The sequence below is a fragment of the Bos indicus genome, chromosome 12, assembly GCF_029378745.1.
Source record: "Bos indicus isolate NIAB-ARS_2022 breed Sahiwal x Tharparkar chromosome 12, NIAB-ARS_B.indTharparkar_mat_pri_1.0, whole genome shotgun sequence".
Taxonomy (NCBI): domain Eukaryota; kingdom Metazoa; phylum Chordata; class Mammalia; order Artiodactyla; family Bovidae; genus Bos; species Bos indicus.
In genome coordinates, this window is record NC_091771.1 from 74,401,488 (window position 1) to 74,423,128 (window position 21,641).

A 21,641-nucleotide genomic window follows, 5' to 3' on the forward strand; every position below is an offset into this window, starting at 1 on the left:
TCAATGCAATCCCTATCAAGCTACCAACGGTATTCTTCACAGAGCTAGAACAAATAATTTCACAATTTGTATGCAAATACAGAAAACCTCGAATAGCCAAAGCGATCTTGAGAAAGAAGAATGGAACTGGAGGAATCAACCTACCTGACTTCAGGCTCTATTACAAAGCCACAGTTATCAAGACAGTATGGTACTGGCACAAAGACAGAAATACTGATCAAAATAGAAAGCCCAGAGATAAATTCACGCAGATATGGACACCTTATCTTTGACAAAGGAGGCAAGAATATACAATGGATTAAAGACAATCTCTTTAACAAGTGGTGCTGGGAAAACTGGTCAACCACTTGTAAAAGAATGAAACTAGAACACTTTCTAACACCATACACAAAATATACTGAAAACGGATTAAAGATCTCAACGTAAGACCAGAAACTATAAAACTCCTAGAGGAGAACATAGGCAAAACACTCTCCGACATACCTCACAGAAGGATGCTCTATGACCCACCTCCCAGAATATTGGAAATAAAAGCAAAAATAAACAAATGGGACCTAATTAAACTTAAAAGCTTCTGCACAACAAAGGAAACTATTAACAAGGTGAAAAGACAGCCTTCAGAATGGGAGAAAATAATAGCAAATGAAGCAACTGACAAACAACTAATCTCAAAAATATACAAGCAACTCCTATAGCTCAACTCCAGAAAAATAAATGACCCAATCAAAAAATGGGCCAAAGAACTAAATAGACATTTCTCCAAAGAAGACATACAGATGGCTAACAAACACATGAAAAGGTGCTCAACATAACTCATTATCAGAGAAATGCAAATCAAAACCACTATGAGGTACCATTTCACGCCAGTCAGAATGGCTGCGATCCAAGTCTACAAGCAATAAATGCTGGAGAGGGTGTGGAGAAAAGGGAACCCTCTTACACTGTTGGTGGGAATACAAACTAGTACAGCCACTATGGAGAACAGTGTGGAGATTCCTTAAAAAACTGGAAATAGAACTGCCTTATGATCCAGCAATCCCACTGCTGGGCATACACACCGAGGAAACCAGAAGGGAAAGAGACACGTGTACCCCAATGTTCATCGCAGCACTGTTTATAATAGCCAGGACATGGAAGCAACCTAGATGTCCATCAGCAGATGAATGGATAAGAAAGCTGTGGTACATATACACAATGGAATATTACTCAGCCATTAAAAAGAATACATTTGAATCAGTTCTAATGAGGTGGATGAAACTGGAACCTATTATACAGAGTGAAGTAAGCCAGAAAGAAAAACACTAATACAGTATACTAATGCATATATATGGAATTTAGAAAGATGGTAGCAATAACCCTGTGTACAAGACAGCAAAAGAGACACTGATGTATAGATCAGTCTTATGGACTCTGTGGGAGAGGGAGAGGGTGGGGAGATTTGGGAGAATGGCATTGAAACATGTATAATATCATGTATGAAACGAGTCGCCAGTCCAGGTTTGATGCACGATACTGGATGCTTGGGGCTGGTGCACTGGGACGACCCAGAGGGAGAGTATGGGGAGGGAGGAGGGAGGAGGGTTCAGGATGGGGAACACAGATATACCTGTGGTGGATTCATTTCGATATTTGGCAAAACTAATACAATATTGTAAAGTTTAAAAATAAAATAAAATTAAAAAAATAAAGTGAACATACTGTTATATGTGTTTTCATTTAGTATTTCATTAAGATATTTACTTTAATGATTGTATAATATTATAGTACATGCGATCATTTATTTAACAAATCCTCTATGACTGCATCAAATAGTAAGCTGTCATAAATAACTCTGTGTTAAATATCCCTGAAACTTAATCTTTGCAAACAACCTTAATCATTTTCTCACATAAATTCTCTGATGTGAAATTGCTGAGAGTCAAGTATAAACCCCTTGGACAGCAAGTATGAATCCCTGGACAGCAGGAGATCATCCATTCAATCCTAAAGTAAATCAGTCCTGAATATTCATTGGAAGGACTGATGCTGAAGCTCCAATACTTTGGCCACCTGACACAAAGAGTCAACTCATTGGAAAAGACACTAATGCTGGGAAAGATTCAAGGCAGGAGGAAAAGGTGATGACAGAGGATGAGATGGCTGGATGGCATCACTGGCACAATAAACATGAACTTGGGCAAACTCCAGGAGATACTGAGGGACAGAGAAGCCTGGTGTGGTCAGTCCATGGGGTGGCAAAGAGTCAGACACGACTAGGTGACTGAACAACAACAACAAAGCATGAAGATTTTCAGAGGAAGCTGTTAAGATTCTAACCTACCCTCCAGAAGTATGATGCCATTTTCTACTCCCACCTGTTTCCCTGCACATTCAAAAATCCAGTTGTTATAGGTTTGTTCTAATTGACATCAGTTTGATTCCAAAAAGTTGAATCACTTTCCCAAGAATCGTACTAGAGATGCAACAGCTTCTGGCTCCCTGCTTATCCCGCACCTGCCCACCCTGGTCCATGTGCTCTTACTTCTTAGATTAAACTCCTGAATGCTAGCTCAGGGCCCGTCACTCCACGTCAAGATGTCTCTTTTACAAAACTGTCCTCTCTAACCTCTCTATCCTTCATATACATGAGTCAGCTTCCTTGGCATCACTAGGTAGTTGTGAGGGTCGAATGAAAAAATGTGTGTTACCCACCTGGTATTTCCTTTTGTTGAATGCTTTGCAGGTGTCTGGTTCTTTATTCACTGGATCAGGGCATCATGCTTTTGCTTATGCTGGTCCCACCTCCCAGAATGCCTTCCACATGCATTTTCACCTGCTGAAGACCTAACCACACACCACTAAGTCTGGCTCACATGCCTAATTCCTTGGAAATGCTCTCCCTGTCCCCTTATGTGGGCTTGTCCCAACCCTTACAGATGTTATGTCATTTTTTATTAATGTCTATAAAAATCATGACCTCCTAGTTTATAAAGCTAACATAGTCATTTTTTTTTTGTTTCTTCAACTAGACTGTATATGTTGACATCAGGAAATATATTGTATTTGACTTTACCATATTGTATTACCTGTGGTGTCCTGAGACAAAGAAATTTCCACTGCGAGCTGAGAATTTTAATTCAGGCCAGAGAAATTTATGGAAAATCTATTACCGTATTATTTAGGTATAAGATAAATCAGACAGAGAAAGGTACAGCAGATGGATCCTATAGCTATAAACACAACTTCAAATGTCCAACACCTCATTCTCATGGAACAGACAACACCTTCCACAGTATAAGCGGTTAAGGTCATTTTCAGTTCAGTTCAGTCGCTCAGTCGTGTCCAACTCTTTGCGACCCCATGAATTGCAGCGTGCCAGGCCTCCCTGTCCATCACCAACTCCCAGAGTCTACACAAACCTATGTCCATCAAGTCTGTGATGCCATCCAGCCATCTCATCCTCTGTTGTCCCATTCTCTTCCTGCCCCCAATCCTTCCTAGCATTAGGTCTTTTCCAATGAGTCAACTCTTCACATGAGGTAGCCAAAGTATTGGAGTTTCAGCTTTAGCATCAGTCCTTCCAATGAACACCCAGGACTGAACTCTTTAAGGATGGACTGGTTGGATCCTTTTGCAGTCCAAGGGACTCTCAGGAGTCTGCTCCAACACCACAGTTCAAAAGCATCAAATAAGCCCAGCTCTTTACATGAGGTGGCCAAAGTACTGGAGTTTCAGCTTCAACATCAGTCATTCCAATGAACACCCAGGACTGATCTCCTTGCAGTCCAAGGGACTCTCAAGAGTCTTCTCCAACACCACAGTTCAAAAGCATCAATTCTTTGGCGCTCAGCTTTCTTCACAGTCCAACTCTCACATCCATACATGACCACTGGAAAAACCATAGCCATGACCAGATGGACATTTGTTGGCAAAGTAATGTCTCTGCTTTCTAATATGCTGTCTAGATTGGTCATAACTTTGCTTCCAAGGAGTAAGTGTCTTTTAATTTCATGGCTGAAATCATCATCTGCAGTGATTTTGGAGCCCAGAAAAATAAAGGTTGACACTGTTTCCACTGTTTACCCATCTATTTGCCATGAAGTGATGGGACCAGATACCATGATCTTCATTGTCTGAATGTTGAGCTTTAAGCCAACTTTGTCACTCTGCTCTTTCACTTTCATCAAGAGGCTCTTTAGTTCTTCACTTTCTGCCATAAGGGTGGTGTCATCTGCATATCTGAGGTTATTGATATTTCTCCCGGCAATCTTGATTCCAGCTTGTGCTTCCACCAGCCCAGCATTACTCATGATGTACTCTGCATATAAGTTAAATAAGCAGGGTGACAATATACAGCCTTGACGTACTCCTTTTCCTATTTGGAACCAGTCTGTTCTTCCATGTCCAGTTCTAACTGTAGCTTCCTGACCTGCATATAGGTTTCTCAAGAAAAAGGTCAGATGATCTGGTACTCCCATCTCTTTCAGAATTGTCCACAGTCTATTGTGATCCACACAGTCAAAGGCTTTGGCATATTCAATGAAGCAGAAATAGATGTTTTTCTGGAACTCTCTTGCTTTTTCGATGATCTAGCAGATGTTGGCAATTTGAACTCTGGTTCCTCTGCCTTTTCTAAAACCAGCTTGAACAACTGGAAGTTCACTGTTCACGTATTGCTGAAGCTGGGCTTGGAGATTTTTGAGCATTACTTTACTAGCGTGTGAGATGAGTGCAATTATGTGGTAGTTTGAGCATTCTTTGGCATTGCCTTTCTTTGGGAGTGGAATGAAAACTGACCTTTTCCATTGCTGAGTTTTCCAAATTTGCTGGCATATTGAGTGCACCACTTTCACAGCATCATCTTTCAGGATTTGAAATAGCTCAACTGGAATTCCATCACCTCCACTAGCTTTGTTCGTAGTGATGCTTTCTAAGGCCCACTTGACTTCACATTCCAGGATGTCTGGCTGTAGGTGATCACACCATCGTGATTATCTGGATCGTGAAGATCTTTTTTGTACAGTTCTTCTGTGTCTTCTTGCCACCTCTTCCTAATATCTTCTGCTTCTGTTAGGTCCATCCCATTTCTGTCCTTTATTGAGCCCATCTTTGCATGAAATATTCCCTTAGTATCTCTAATTTTCTTGAAGAGGTCTCGAGTCTTTCCCATTCTGTTGTTTTCCTCTATTTCTTTGCATTGATCGCTGAGGAAGGCTTTCTTATCTCTCCTTGCTATTCTTTGGAATTCTGCATTCAGATGGGAATATCTTTCCTTTTCAGCTTTGCTTTTCACTTCTCTTCTTTTCACAGCTATTTGTAAGGCCTCCCCAGACAGCCATTTTGCTTTTTTTGCATTTCTTTTCCATGGGGATGGTCTTGATCCCTGTCTCCTGTACAATGTCATGAACCTCATTCCATAGTTCATCAGGCACTCTGTCTATCAGATCTAGTCCCTTAAATCTATTTCTCACTTCCACTGTATAATTATAAGGGATTTGATTTAGGTCACACCTGAATGGTCTAGTGGTTTTCCCTACTTTCTTCAAGGTCATTTTACACCCTATGAAAATAATGACCATTTTTGTCTAAGCAGTTATTCTGGGTGCTTCACATGTCTTATCTTGTTTAAGTTTTTCATCAACCCTACATCAATCCTATCACTTTCATTTTGCACAAGAAAAGATTGAAGCTTAGATTCATGAATTAGTCTGGTTGAAATATCAGAGCCCGTAAGTAGCAGGATGGGACTCAAATCCACGTCTCTTGGCCTCTTTTCCATCTGCTGATGGGCCTCCTTATCCCCTGGATGGCCTGATACCTTATCATGTGTCTGTGTAGCTAGAACAGAGATAGTGGGAAGAGGTGTAGTTGGAGTTAAAGGAACAGGCCTACCATAGAGATCTTATGGCCAGATAGTTAAAGCCTGACATGGACACAGGCATATTTGTGGTGAGTGGGAACAAAGAGGGTACCTGAGGGCAGGCAGACCAGCTGTCAGCAGAAAGAACCAGCACCCACAGCCGGATTGAGAGAGAAACTTGCAGCTAAGTGAGACACATGGTACCTGTGGAACAGGCCAAACAGAACTCATGTCCTGTTTGTGGCAGCAAGACTCACTTTTGATCACATCAGGTGGTGAAAGAGCTACATATACACTGCTACATGGGGCTGACTCTAACTCCAGGTCCAGGCAGGGCCGAGCCTATGGGAAATCCCTCCAGTTCCTGCACGAGGCTGATATGGGGAAAGACAGACAGCAGGATGAAAACTGCCTGTGATGAAGATAGACTCCCCTGGAAAGACACAAATGATGTGGTGGAATCACACAGAATTAAATTATAATGTAAAGGTCCAATTTATAGAGCATGAAAGTAAATTTACTAGAAAGTAAATCTAGTGGCACAGAACATTTTAGAGCCTCCTGCTTAGTCGCAACAGAGACTTGGGAATTCTTGAGTTCAATTTCAAATTGTCAAAGGACATTTCTTGGAAATCACAGGTTATCACTCATCAAAAACTGCCCATGGGAGAGAAATGAGGAGGTCATGTTCAGATGCAATTCTGAGTCAAGAGGTCTAGGTGAACCTGAGATTCTGCATTTCTAAGAAGCTCCAGGAGATGCAGGTGCTGCTGGCCCTGGCACCACAGTCTGAGTTCACAGGGAATTAGGAAGCCAGCAGGAGAAGTGGGCCAATCTGGGAGTGAAGAGAGGGGATTTTAACAAAATATTGTGTAAAAAAGGAGAAAATTTAGGAAACTAATATTTTTGCACATTATAGCATGGTCTACTAATAAGCATCTGTAAAAGTGTATCATCCAAATAATAGCTGTGAGCAAAAACAAAGCAAAATCAATCTATCTCAAGAGCTGGAAAATACTTTGCCCAGGATTCTCTAAAATGATCAAATCAACCACAAAATCATCTAAATGAAAAATGTAGCCTGTTTTCAGACTCTAACCAGGAAGTCTAGGGTCCTATTTACCTCCTGTTGGCTTTTATGTTTGGCTTTTATGTTTTATGCTGGGTCCTGATTGCCTTGGAAGAGTTGTCTCTAGTTGTGATGAGTGAGGGCTACTCCTGTTACAGTGCATGGGCTTCTCACTGAGGGGGCTTCTACTGATGCTGAGCAAAGACTTCAGTAGTTATGGCACAGGGGCTCAGCAGTTGTGGTGCAGGGCTTAGTTGCTTTGCGGCATGTGGAATCTTCTCAGATCAGGGATTGAACCAGTGTCTCCTGCATTGGCAGGCAAATTCTCATCCACTGCACCACGAGGAGTCCTAGTTCCTTATTTTTACTTGCTATTTCTTCTGTGAATTAAAATCCTGCATAGCACCTACTATACTTTCCTATTGACTCTAACTTCCAGGAATCAGGACAGAAGAGGAAATAAGGGAAAGAGAATAAAGCCCCACTTATTCTGGGCTGGCTCACTCCCAAGTCCCCTGCCCACCATGCCCCCCACCCCGACCCCCAAAAAAAGCAGCCTCTATCAATCAAATCCAACACTAAAGCAGTATCCTGGAGTGATGAGGGCTGGGACAGGTGAGCAGGAGAGGGAACCTGGGATATACACAGGTGGGTGAGATCATTTCATGAATACACTGCCCGGGTATCATTTCCAAACACAGAAATGAAGCTAACAGTGATACTGAGAGTGGACCAAGGCACAGATCAAAAGTCAAGTTACCGCAGTTATTAATTCAGTCTCCAAATTCAGTTTTCCCTCAAACATTTTAGAATCTTAATCCCATGATTTGCAGGTTTTAGAAGGAAGAATAAGAATCTGTTATGTTCCTAAGTTGTACTACAGAGTATTTTAGATGAGTCATATTTTATGGCTTTGGGGAAAATTTAAGACAAGTGCAGGTTAACAGAATTACATTTACAACAGAAAATCTGACAGACACATTGTCTGAGAGTAAGTAAACACCACCTACAGTGCTCTCAGGGAAAAGATTATATCAAGAGCTGTGGTTAATGTTTTCCTGACACAGCAGTTCACATTTTTCCTGACCTACACTGAAACTGGAGATAATTAGGAGGGAGTTTTTGCCCTGTGACTAACTGAAGCTGCTCCCTGGGTAGCGTTCGGGCATTACGTTGAATATTCTTTCATGTTACAAGGGTTTCATTCATTAAATCACAGCTACAGCCATTAGATGGGTCTGGGGTGGTAAGAGTTTTAAAGAGCAGTTCTTTCAGTTATGTACGGAGTTGTCATGTGTGTGTGTGTGTTTGTGTGTTGGTTTCCACTTGTTCATACCTGTGTTACTCACTCACCCTCACAACCAGCAGTCCCTCAGCACCCTCTCTATGCCCTGTAGAATGCTACTCTCTGGGGACAAAGATGAAAACAAGATGCTCCCTGATTTTAGAAAGCCTCAAAGTACTATGAAATGCAGATCCCAAATTACAAAGCATGCCACAGGTGCTATCTTTTAATTATGATGAAATTCACATAACATAAAATTTAACCATTTAACCATTTTTAAGTAGATAGTTTGGTGTTCAGTTCATTCACATTGCTGTGCAACCAAGCTTGTCAATTTTTTTTTTTTGCCTCATAAAACTAAAATTCTTACCCATTAACAAACAACTCCCCATTTCCCCCTTCCCCAGTCCCTGGAAACCATCATCCTATTTCCTGTCTTCTTGGATTTGACTACTCTAGAAATCTCACATAAATAGAATCAGAGTATTCATTCCTTTTGTGTCTGGCTTATTTCATTTAGCAAGATGTCATCAAGGTTTATCCATAGGTCAGAATTTTCTTCCTTTTAAAGGCTGATTAATACTTCATTGTAAGGATTTGGCTCCTTCCAACTTTTGGCTGCTATGATCATAGGTGTACCATAAATGCTATCTTAAAAGAGTATATAAGACACTAAGGGTATACAAGACCTTTTAGAACTAATACCCATAAAAGATGTCCTTTTCATTATAGGGGACTGGAATGCAAAAGGAAGTCTTATGGGAGGAAGCAGGGTAATGGCTAATACAGTTTTGCCAAGAGAATACACTGGTCATAGCAAATACCCGCTTCCAACAACACAAGAGAAGACTCTACACATGGACATCACCAGATGGTCAACACAGAAATCAGATTGATTATATTCTTTGCAGCCAAAGATGGAGAAGCTCTCACAGTCAGCAAAAAAAAGACTGGGAGCTGACTGTGGCTCAGATCATGAACTCATTATTGCCAAATTCAGACTTAAATTGAAGAAAGTAGGGAAAACCACTAGAGCATTCAGGTATGACCTAAATCAAATCCCTTATGATTATACAGTGGATGTGAGAAATAGATTTAGATCTGATAAAATGCCTGATGAACTATGGACAGAGATTTGTGACACTGTACAGAAGACAGGGATCAAGACCATCACCATGGAAAAGAAATGCAAAAAAACAAAATGGCTGTCTGGGGAGGCCTTACAAATAGCTGTGAAAATAAGAGAAGCAAAAAGCAAAGGAGAAAAGGAAAGATATAAGCATCTAAATGCAGAGTTTCAAAGAATAGCAAGGAGAGATAAGAAAGCCTTCCAAAAAAAAAAAAAGAAAGCCTTCCTTGGCGATCAATGCAAAGAAATAGAGGGGAAAAAAAAAAAAAAACAGAATGTGAAAGACTAGAGATCTCTTCAAGAAAATTAGAGATACCAAGGGAACATTTCCTGCAAACATGGGCTCGATAAAGGACAGAAATTATATGGCCTTAACAGAAGCAGAAAATATTAAGAAAAGATGGCGAGAATACACAGAAGAATTGTACAAAAAAGAGCTTCATAACCAAGATAATCACGATGGTGTGATCACTCACCTAGAGCCAGACATCCTGGAATGTGAAGTCAAGTGGGCCTTAGAAACCATCACTACAAAGCTAGAGGAGGTGATGGCATTCCAGTTGAGCTATTTCAAATCCTGAAAGATGATGCTGTGAAAGTGCTGCACTCAATATGCCAGCAAATTTGGAAAACTCAGCAGTGGCCACAGGACTGGAAAAGGTCAGTTTTCATTCCAATCCCAAAGAAAGGCAATGCCAGAGAATGCTCAAACTAGGTACTCAACTCACATGCTAGTAAAGTAATGCTCAAAAACCTCCAAGCCCAGCTTCAGCAATACGTGAACAGTGAACTTCCAGTTGTTCAAGCTGGTTTTAGAAAAGGCAGAGGAACCAGAGATCAAATTGCCAACATCCTCTGGATCATCAAAAAAGCAAGAGAGTTCCAGAAAAACATCTATTTCTGCTTCATTGAATATGCCAAAGCCTTTGACTGTGTGGATCACAATAAACTGTGGGAAACTCTGAAAGAGATGGGAATACCAGACCACCTGACCTGCCTCTTGAGAAACCTATATGCAGGTCAGGAAGCTACAGTTAGAACTGGACATGGAACAACAGACTGGTTCCAAATAGGAAAAGGAGTGCGTCAAGGCTGTATATTGTCACCCTGCTTATTTAACTTATATGCAGAGTACATCATGAGTAACGCTGGGCTGGAGGAAGCACAAGCTGGAATCAAGATTGCTGGGATAAATATCAATAACCTCAGATATACAGATGACACCACACTTATGGCAGAAAGTGAAGAGGAACTAAAAAGCCTCTTGATGAAAGTGAAAGAGGAGAGTGAAAAAGTTGGCGTAAAGCTCAACATTCAGAAAATGAAGATCATGGTATCTGGTCCCATCACTTCATGGGAAATAGGGACACAGTGGAAACAGTGTCAACCTTTATTTTTTTGGGCTCCAAAGTCACTGCAGATGGTGACTGCAGCCATGAAATTAAAAGACACTTACTCCTTGGAAGGAAAGTTATGACCAACCTAGATAGCATATTCAAAAGTAGAGACATTACTTTGCCAACAAAGGTCTGTCTAGTCAAGGCTATGGTTTTTCCAGTGGTCATGTATGGATGTGAGAGTTGGACTGTGAAGAAAGCTGAGCACCAAAGAATTGATGCTTTTGAACTGTGGTGTTGAAGAAGACTCTTGAGAGTCCCTTGGACTGCAAGGAGATCCAACCAGTCCATCCTAAAGGAGATCAGCCCTGGGTGTTCTTTGGAAGGGCTGATGCTAAAGCTGAAACTCCAATACTTTGGCCACCTCATGTGAAGAGTTGATTCATTGTAGAAGACTGATGCTGGGAGGGATTGGGGGCAGGAGGAGAAGGGGATGACAAAGGATGAGACGGCTGGATGGCATCACTGACTCAATGGACATGAGTTTGGGTGAACTCCGGGAGTTGGTGATGGACAGGGAGGCTGGCGTGCTACAATTCATGGGGTCACAAAGAGTCGGACATGACTGAGCAACTGAACTGAACTGAAGGGTATATTAGTGTGTGTGTGTGTGTATAAAATTATATATATATATATATATATGTATATTTACACTAAAAGTATAGTGTGTATATATATATATATACACTAATATGTATATTAGTATATTAATTATATGTTAGTACATTAAGTATATAGTATATTAAGTATGTATATTAAATATATATAATATAAATTAGTATATATAAGGGTATATTAAGGGTATATTAAACTTAGGGTCTTGAGGATGCATTCACATTGACTCAGAAAATGAGGAGATTTTCGTCATCCAGATGATGGAGGGCCTGGGTCTCTGAGGCTGAGGGGCAGCATGTGCACTGGGAACAGAGAGGATGTGGTGCTTTGGGAGAAACTACACACAATCCGAGTGCAGTGGTGTGTGTGTGTCTCAGACATACTGTCTGCGGAGGGAGGTGGGGAAGAGCTCTTAATACCTTGTCTGTTCTGGCTTAGTGTCTTCTTCAGGACTCTGTCCTGGTCCCAGGTGAGGGCCTCAAGCTGACTGTGGAAGGAACATCACCAGCAGACATGGAAGCTGACAGGTTCAGGTCACAAGCCTCTCTACCATCTTTCATGTGGATCTTCTCTGCTTCCTTCCATTTGCTTTGACTTTTAGCCAATCTCTAGACCCTGCCTCCATCTGAGGTCCTGATTCCTCACTTAGGACTGGGTCATTATTCAGGCTCTTCTCTGGTAGACACAAGGTCACCTCACGGCTCCTGCTGGAGTGGACTTGAGGCTAGGCTATGGTTCCAGCAGCAGCTCACACAGCCCAGTAAGGATCAGATCTGGGCTAAGAAAGAAGCAGTCTATGGGGGGAGGGCAGGGGGCTGGCAGCTCAGTGTGGGTGAATGGAGAACAAGGCTACAGGAAGGGCTAAGGGACAGAGAGGGAGGTTGCAATCAGAGAATATCATGGGAAGAAGAGAAGATTTCAAAATACAAACAAGAAAATATGGAAAAGAATGAGATACTGAGAGTTAGGACCAGGAAGACAAGGCTGATGTCCCAGACTTTGTATGAATAATCAGGTGTCACATATAGTGTCCTGAGCCAGGTTAAGATGGAGCCCCAGATCCCAGAGCCCATCAATCACCATGAGGGAGCTCACAACACGGGGAAAAAATTGCTGGTGTTCCCATTCCATGGCCAGTTTCCAAGAAAGATTCACCTACAATGTCACTGATCTAATCTGCATCCATTAGGAGCAAACAGTCCCCCTGACATAGTGATAAGGAAGCCAAGTACAGATGTGGTGCTAAATCTTTAGCTGGATTTAAAGAGGCAAATGGCTTAAACTAACCTTTTCTCCTGAGTTAATGATTTCTTCCAGGTTCCTCAATACCAGAGGACTGTCCGAGTTATATCTGAAGTTAACACTGGAAAAGGAAATCCTTCCGTTTGGGGGCCAGAATGGTGGTGGACGATACTCAAGTTCCCAGGGTGCTTCTTTCTCAAGGTCTGTATATTCAATCCCCCTTTCTACTGAAACCATCTGAAAGACATATGACATCACATCAGTTAGTATCAGAGGATCTAGTTTATGGGTGTTCAGAGATTGTAAATGAAACCTCCTGCTTTTCTATGGTTCAGAATATCTCAGGTCTCAAAATCCACAAAGGACAGAAGTAGGAGCCTGATAAGGCCTTGGATGATCTGCAAACTTGTTCATCATCTTCAACAGTTTTACACACGACCACTTTCTTCAATTTTATATAAAAGCTAAGAAAATTAAGAGAAATGAATGGTAAGGTTTTATTGATCCACCTTTCACATCTGAATAAAAAAGCAAAAGTTTTTTTTTTGAAAGAAAAGAACACTTATGGACATCGATCAATATGTATGGCTACAGAAGGGTCACGTGTTACAGATGTCCAGAATTGGACAGTCATCAAACATCATTTTAATAGTCACTTTCAACTCTGTTAGGAGAAATAAATGGAAAAACTTCATTTTTATTGTTTTTCTCCCTTTAGGAGAAGGTAAAAGTATTCAAAAGTATATAATTTACTTATTGACTAAGGCCTCTTAAACAACTGTAATTCCACACTTTTGAGAGCACATTCTGAGAGGAAGCCTACCTACCAGGAAGAAGGCCCACCAGCAAATTCAGGTGTTCAACACACACAAGAATAAGTGATAAAATGGGGGGCTGGAGAGAAATATTAATTAAATAAACCTTAAAATACTGGATTCTTTTCTTTTACCAAAAATAAGGAATTATCCATTAAGAAGCAAAGATAAATAAACTGCTAAGAAATTAGCTTACATTGCCTCCAGAATTTCAGAACGTCTCTCCTACAGAGACATTTATTGTATTTGAAGACAGTTTGTGATGAATGTAAAATCTTCTGACATGGCATACATATGTGAGAAAATATGTGTATATTTTTATTAACTTTAAGCAGATGGAAAGTGAAAGTGAAAGTCAGTCAGTCAGTCAGTCATGTCCAATCTTTGCAACTCATGGACTATAGCCTTCCAGGCTTCTCTGTTCATAGGGATTCTCCAGGCAAGAATACTGGAGTCAGTAGCCATTCCCTTCTCCAGGGGAGCTTTCCAATCCAGGGACAGAACCTTTGTCTCTTGTGGCTCTGCATTGCAGGTGGATTCTTTACCATCTGAGACACTAGGGAAGACCTCAAGCAGATGGAGGAGAACATAAAAAAAAAAAAAAAAAAAACAACTTTGCAAGATTATGTTAAAAAAAAAAAGAGAGAGAAGAAAGGGTTGTATTATTTTATGTAAGAATTGCTTTTATGCCATATAACAGGAAGGAGACCTGAAAAGGCTAAGAACAGAAAGATAAACATCACCATGTTCTCAATTTCGGCACTTTGCCTGACGCACCACTGGAACATCCCCATGAGTGTTAGCGTGAGAGACAGGACCAGGCCAACCTGCCCGAGATCCAAAGCTAAATGAGGAACAAGAGGAATAAAGTGAGTCTCCTTCTCAACCCCTCACACAGGTCTTTCTGTCACTTTACAAAGAAGACTCCTTTATTTTTATGATTTTTATTGAAGTATAGTTGATTTACAAAACTGTGTTAGTTTCAGGTGTAAAGTGAATTAGCCAGATATATACATATAATCTGCTCTTTTAAAATTATTTTCCCATATATGTTATTACAGAGTATTAAATAGAATCCCCTGTGCTATACAGTAGGTCCTTTTTAGTTATCTATTTTATTATAGAGTAGTGAGAAGACTCCTTTATAATATTTAAGTCATTAGCATGTAATGATATTATCACTCATAATATTACTTCTGTTGTAGAGACAATAATATAGTAAACACACACACACACATTCACACACACACTATGAGGGACTTTCCTGGTGGTCCAATAGCTAAGACTCTGAACTCCCAGTGCAGGGGGCCCAGGTTCGATCTCTGGTCAGGCAAAGAGACCCCACGTGCCACAACTAAGAGTTCACATGCTGCAACTAAATTCCTGCCTGTTAATAACTAAGACTAAAGAGCCTGCGTGCCCCAACTAAGACCCAGTACAGCCAAATAAATAAATAAAATTTTAATAAGTTATTATGAATTTAGAAAGAGCTAACAAAATTTTTGTTGTTTAGTCACTAAGTCATGTCTGACTCTGTGACACCATGGACTGTAGCATGCCAGGCTTCCCTGTCCTTTGTTATCTCCCAGAGTTTGCTCAAATTCATGTCCATCGAGTTCATTATGCTATCTAACCATCTTATCCTCTACCACCTCATTCTCCCCCTGCCTTAAATCTTTCCCAGTATCAATGTCTTTTCTAATAAGTCAGCTCTTTGCATCAGGTGGTAAAGTACTGGAGCTTCAGCATGAGTCCTTCCAGTGAATATTCAGGGTTGATTTCCTTTAGGATTTCCTAATTTGATCTCCTTGCTGTCCAAGGTACTCTCAAAGAGTCTTCTCCAACATCACAACTTGAAAGCATAATTTTTCGGCCCTCAGCCTTCTCAATGGCCCAACTTTTACATCCATTGACAACTCTTACATGACTACTGGAAAAAAACATAGCTTTCACTATATGGACCTTTGTTGGCCAAGTGATGTCTCTGCTTTTTAATATTCTGTATAGATTTGTCATAGCTTTCCTTCCAAGAAGCAAACGTCTTTTCATTCATGGCTACAGTCACAGTTCGTAGTGATTTTTGGAACCCAAGTAAACAAAATCTGTCACTGCATTCAATGTTTCCCCATCTATTTGCCATGAAGTGATGAGACCGGATGTCACGATCTTAAATCTTTGAATGCTGTTTTAAGCCAGCTTTTTCACTCTGCTCTTTCACTTTCATCAAGAGGCTCTTCAGTTTCTCTTCACTTTCTGCCATTAGAGTGGTATAATCTGCATATCTGAAGTTATTGATATCTCCCAGCAATCTTGATTCCAGATTGAGCTTCATCCAGCCTGGCATTTTGCATGAGGTATTCTGCACATAAGTAAAATAAACATAGTGACAACATATAGCCTTGTCATACTGCTTTCCCAGGTTTTGAACCAGTCCATTGTTCCATGTACAGTTCTGTTTTTTCTTGACCTGCTTACAGGTTTCTCAGGAGATAGGTAACATGGTCTGGTATTCCTATCTTTTTCAGAATTTTCCACAGTTTATTGTGATCCACAGAGTCAGAGCCTTTCACATAGTCTTTTCTGGAATTCTCTTGCTTTCTCTATGATCCAATAAATGTTGGCAATTTGATCTCTGGTTCCTCTGCCTTTTCTAAACCCAGCTTGTACAATTGGAAGTTCCCAGTTCACATATTGTTGAAATCTTGTTTGAAGGATTTTGAGTATATCCTTACTCGCATGTAAAATTAGTGCAATTGTATGATAGTTTGAACATTTTTTGGCATTGCATTTCTTTGGGATTGGAATGAAAACTGACCTTTTTCAGTCCATGGCCACTAATAACTTTTCCAAATTTGCTGGCGTATTACATGAACAGCATCATCTTTTAGGATTTGAAATAGCTAGGCTGGAATTCCATTACCTCCACTAACTTTGTTCGTAGTGATGCTTCCTAAGGTCCACTTAGCTTCACCCACCAGAATGTCTGGCTCAAAATGAGTGACCACACCATCAGGGTTATCCAGGTCATTAAGATCTTTTTGGTACAGTTTTTCTGTGTATTCTTGCCATCTCTTCCTAATCTCTTCTGCTTCTCTTAGGTCCTTACTATAGGACCTTCTCTTTGTCCTTTATCCATATTAATCCCACCTGGATTGAGATACACTTGACAGCATAACATAGTTGAGGGTGCCATTGTTCAGATCTTTATCCTTATGCTTTGATTATCATTATGTAATTTCACTCTCTACAACCAATGTAGCTACAGTTGAAATCACAAAAACAAGGCAGTGGGTTCTAAGAGCCAATGCTTTTAAATCTAAAATATTACTCTCATTTTGCCACTATCAAAGACTGTGATATTGGGCTATTTCCATGGAATAGTGAGGGTGGTGAATTCATGCTGCACTTTCCAACAACTGCTCATCTGGGACCCACACAGCAGTGAGTATACTGTTTTTGCTATAGAGAATCTTTCTCAGACCCCTACAACGAAGGGATCCAAGTAGCCCTAAAGCTAAAACCTAAAACCTAAAACCTAATCTGTACAAATAGCTTAACAGTAAACCTGGTTCTCTCTATCCAGCTATAGGACACTACCTGGGATTTTCAGAAGGTCATCTTGCTACAGTTATGTAGACCTCAACACATTCAAAGAAAGGTAAAAAGATAAAATATCTCAGTGAAGACCTACTGTAAACAAACAAACAAACAAGCAAACTACTCAAGAGCAATCTACCGTTTCAGTGCAATCCCTATCAAATTGCCAATGGCATTTTTCACAGAATTAGAACAAAAAGTTTCCATGTTGTATGGAAATACCATGTATGGAAATACAAAATACCATGAATAGCCAACATAATCATGAGAAAAAGAAGAAAAAATGAAGCTAGAAGGGATCACGCTGTCTTCAGACTATACTAGAAAGCTATAGTAATTGAAACAGTATACTGTATTGGTGTTTTTCCTTCTGGCTTACTTCCCAAAAAAAAAAAAAAAAAGAAAGAAACAGTAGATTACTAGCACCAAACCCAGAAATATAGATCAATGGAACAGGACAGAAAGCCCAGCAATAAATCCATGCACCTGTGTCACCTAAGACAAAAGAAGCAAGAATACACAATGGAGAAAAGACAGTTTCTTTAATAATTGGTGCTGGGAAAACTGGACAGCTACATGGAAAAGAATAAAATCAGAATACTCCTTAAGACCATAAACAAAAATAAACTCAAAATAGATTACAGACATAAATGTAAGACCAGACACTAGAAAACTCTTAGATGAAAACATAGGGAAAACTCTGACATAAATTGCAGCAAACTTTTTTACCCACCTCCTAGAGCAATGAAAATAAATGAAACACAAATAAATGGGACCCAATTAAGCTTAAAATTTTTGTACAGGGATAAAAAAACACATAAAAAATACCAAGACAACCTGCAGAATGGGGGAAGTATTTGCAAATGAAGTGACTGACAAGGGATTACTCTCCAAAATATAAAAACAGTTCATGCAGTTCAATGTCAAAAATAAATAAACAACCCAATCAAAAAATGGGCAGAAGATTAAAACAGACATTCTCCAAAGAAAACATACAGATGGCCATAAAGCATGTGAAAAGATGCTCAACATCTCTAATTATTAGAGAAATGCATATCAAAACTACAGTGGGAAAAAATGAAACAAAAAAAAAAAAAAGGCAAAAAAATACAGTGAGATTTCACCTCACACCAGTCAGAATGACCATCATCAAAAAGTCCACAAACAATAAGTACTGAAGAGGATGTGGAGAAAAGGGAACCCTCCATGTAAAGTGGTACAGCCACTATGGAGAACAATATGGAGGTTCCTTTAAAAACTAAAACTAGAGCTACCATATGATCCAGCAATCTCACTCCAGGGCATATATCCAGAGAAAACCATAATTCCTAAGGATACATGCACCCTAATACTTACTGCAGCACTATTTACAACAGCCAGGACATGGAAGCAACCTAAAGGCCTGTCAACACAGCAATGGACAAGGAAGATGTGGTGCCATACATACAATGGAATGTTACCCAGCCATTAAAAAGGGCAAAATAATGCCATTTGCAGCAACATGGCTGGACGTAGAGATTTTCAAACTGAGTGAAGTAAGAGAAAAATAGAATATGATATTGCTTACATATGGAATATAACAAAAATCTAAAAATGAACTTATCTACAAAACAGAAGTAGAGTAACAGATATAGAAAACAAACATTGTTACCAGGGGATAAGGGAGGGAAAGGATACACTGGAAGACTGGGATTGACACATACATACTACTATATATAAAATATTAAAAAGATAACTAATAAGAAACTACTGTAAAGTACAGAGAACTCTGTAATGATCGATATGGGAAAAGAATCTAAAAAAGAGTGGATATATGTATATGTATAGCAGATTGACTTTGCTGTACATCGGAAACTAAGACAACTGTGTAGATGAACTATACCCAAATAAAACGTAACATAAAAATGAAAGAATGGCCTGAGCAAGCCAAAGCAGAGGCCCAAGGCACCACAGGTCTGCTGGAGCAGGCACGTCATACCTGGTCTTTGCTCCTAAAGATTCCAAAAGTGAAAAACAGAAATTCTTTTCTAAAGGACAATTCATTTGAAGTATTAATCAAAATGCAAATTACTAAAAAATATATATACATGCACCCCAATGCTCATGGGGTATGAAAAAAGAATCTTTTAAAAAGTGGATATATGTATAACAGATGCACTTGGCTATACACCTGAAGTTAACACATCCTAAATCAACCATACGCCAATCAAAAAAAATTTTTAATGGTCTCAACAAGGACCTACTGTAAATAAATAAGTAAATGGAAAAAAAGATAAAGGTTCTCATCAAGACACAAATGACTTCACTTGGACATAGTGGAGTCACATGCTGCAGACACTTTAATACAACTCATTAGAACCAACGAGTATATACTAGACAAGATGACAAGAGTTTAATAACTACAAACAAAGCTATAAACTGTAAACATACCACAAATATTCACATCTGTACTTACTTTCTGCCAGAATCAGGGCCCCAAAGGCAACAAGGGTGATAAAGATGGCACAGGTGACATCCAGATACACAGCGAGCCATCGGGACGTCGTCAAAAGCAGGAACCAAGCCTCTGCATTTGTGAATCATAATAAGTGTAATACATAAACAGAAAAACCATGTTCATGAGGGAGAGCATTTTCTCAGCTGAGCTACAGAAGATTTTATACAAGGTAGGACAGCAAAGTTACACACCTGTAACTTCAAAGGAACCTGAAGATTCCAGAAAATTCGGTTCAACACAAAACAACATATGGGACACAGAGGAATCAGTCCAGAAAGCATGCTTTGAAAACTTCAACCCATGGGTTATAAAGAGAAATACCATCACAGGAAAGAAGATGGAAAAACATCTCATTTTTGTGTTTCCTGCAGTGCTGGGCCTGAACATAAAGATCCTCCTCTCAAAGGGTTGACTGTTCCCAGCTCTGATAACAGAAAGCACAGCTCACACCATTTCCAGCACCTTCTGCCCTCACTACAGGGCCTGAGGTGGTTATTCTTAGAAGCCAGTGTCCACATGACCATCAGCTAACAGGATCTGTATGTGGCTTTCAAAATGCCATGTTATCTTCAAAATACATTAATGATTGGAAAGTTTGGCCAGGATTTTATAGACAGAGGAAATTCTGAATTTTCTACCTAGGCGGGGAAAAAAAAAAAAAAACAACCCTTCACTGATAATCAAGTAGGTAGCAAGTCAGGAAATTATTTTCCTCAATATGTCTATTACTCTCCATGTCTGCCATGAAAAGAGTCAGAAAACCACACCTGAGAGGCAAGAACAGACACCATCTGGTTCTGAAAATAAAATTTTATTGGAACACAGTCATTGGCTGATGTCTGATCTTTGCCTGTCTTTGTGTTACAATGGCAAAGGTGAGTAGCTGTAACATAGACAGCACACAAAGCCTACAATATTTTCTATCTGAACCTTTGGAAAAAAAGAAAAGTTTACTGACTCCTGCCTTAAAGAGACAGAAGCCCACAGTGCACAGTGATGGAAGGACAATGCAGGCCAGTCAGGGGAGAGAAGCAAGGCTGTGAAGGGGGAAGAGGGGAGCACAGGGGGATGCTGAGAGGAAGGAGTGGGGGAGGCAGGTTTGCAGAGGGTTCGTGGGCTGACAAACAGAGAGGCGCTGGCCAGCCAGGCCACCTTAGACAGAGGTCAGGCCTCAGAAGGCAGCACATCCCATGCTTAGAAATCATCTCCAGAAACGTACAGACCTGAGTGCAAATCCTGGTGTGCGTCAAACAGCTCCTGAAACTTCTGTTCAGCTTTGTATGCCCGGATGGTCCAGAGTCCCCGGATAGAAGATGCTAAGTGGGAAAATACCGGGCTCCAAGCTGGGGAAGCAGAGACAGACACACAACAGAGAAAGTCAGAGAGGCTGGATGCGAGGAAACCACTGCCTCCTGGCTCTGTGGTCACACGTCCTGCCAAAGGGAATCCTCCATGTGACCCTCAAACTCCTGCTCACACCAGGCTTCAGTTTAATGACCTGGGAATGAGAGATTCTCTTTGAAATTATCTTTGATAAATGCAAAATCCCAGCTAGATTTAGATAAAGAAATTCTTTACTGGTTCTTTCATCAAGGTTTTCTCAAACATGCCTCCCTCCAAATTCTTCTGGTGTCTTTCTAGGTGGAAATTGCTCACAATTTTTTAAAGTATATTGAAGTATAGTTGATTTACAAAAATGTGCTAGTTTCAGGTATGTATAGTCATTCAGTTCTTTTTTCTGATTATATTCCATTACAGGATATTACAAGATACTGAATAAAATTCTCTGTGCTTTACAATAAATCCTTTTTGTTATCTATTTGACATATTAATAGTAGTGTGACTATTAATCCCATACTTCTAATTTGTTCCTCCCTCCCTCTCAGTCCCCTTTGGTAACTGCAAGTTTGCTTTCCATGCCTCTGAGTCTATTTCTAGTTTGTGTATAGATTCATTTGTATTATATTTGGATTTCATGTTTAAGTGATATCATATGCATCTTTCTGGCTTTCTTTACTAAGAATAATACTCTCTAGATCCATCCATGTTGCTGCAAATGGCAATATTTCATTCTTTTCCATGGGTGAGTAATTATTGTTCACTAATTTTTTAACCAGTAGCATTTTAAAATTTATTTCCTAATTAAAGTCCTCACC

General features: G+C 40.0%; 1 protein-coding gene across 4 annotated transcripts in view; it reads right to left on the bottom strand.

Moving 5' to 3' along the window:
- The window catches only part of LOC139186122 (ATP-binding cassette sub-family C member 4-like), a 162,523-nt gene that overhangs the window by 45,238 nt on the left and 95,644 nt on the right, over positions 1 to 21,641 (bottom strand). For all 4 annotated transcript variants that reach the window (XM_070799914.1, XM_070799913.1, XM_070799916.1 and 1 more), the window contains 4 exons: positions 20,709 to 20,828; positions 19,444 to 19,554; positions 14,135 to 14,235; positions 12,622 to 12,813 (listed from right to left, as the gene is read on the bottom strand). In XM_070799914.1, the coding sequence (XP_070656015.1) occupies positions 12,622 to 12,813; positions 14,135 to 14,235; positions 19,444 to 19,554; positions 20,709 to 20,828 (524 nt within the window). The remainder of the gene's footprint in view (positions 1 to 12,621; positions 12,814 to 14,134; positions 14,236 to 19,443; positions 19,555 to 20,708; positions 20,829 to 21,641) is intronic.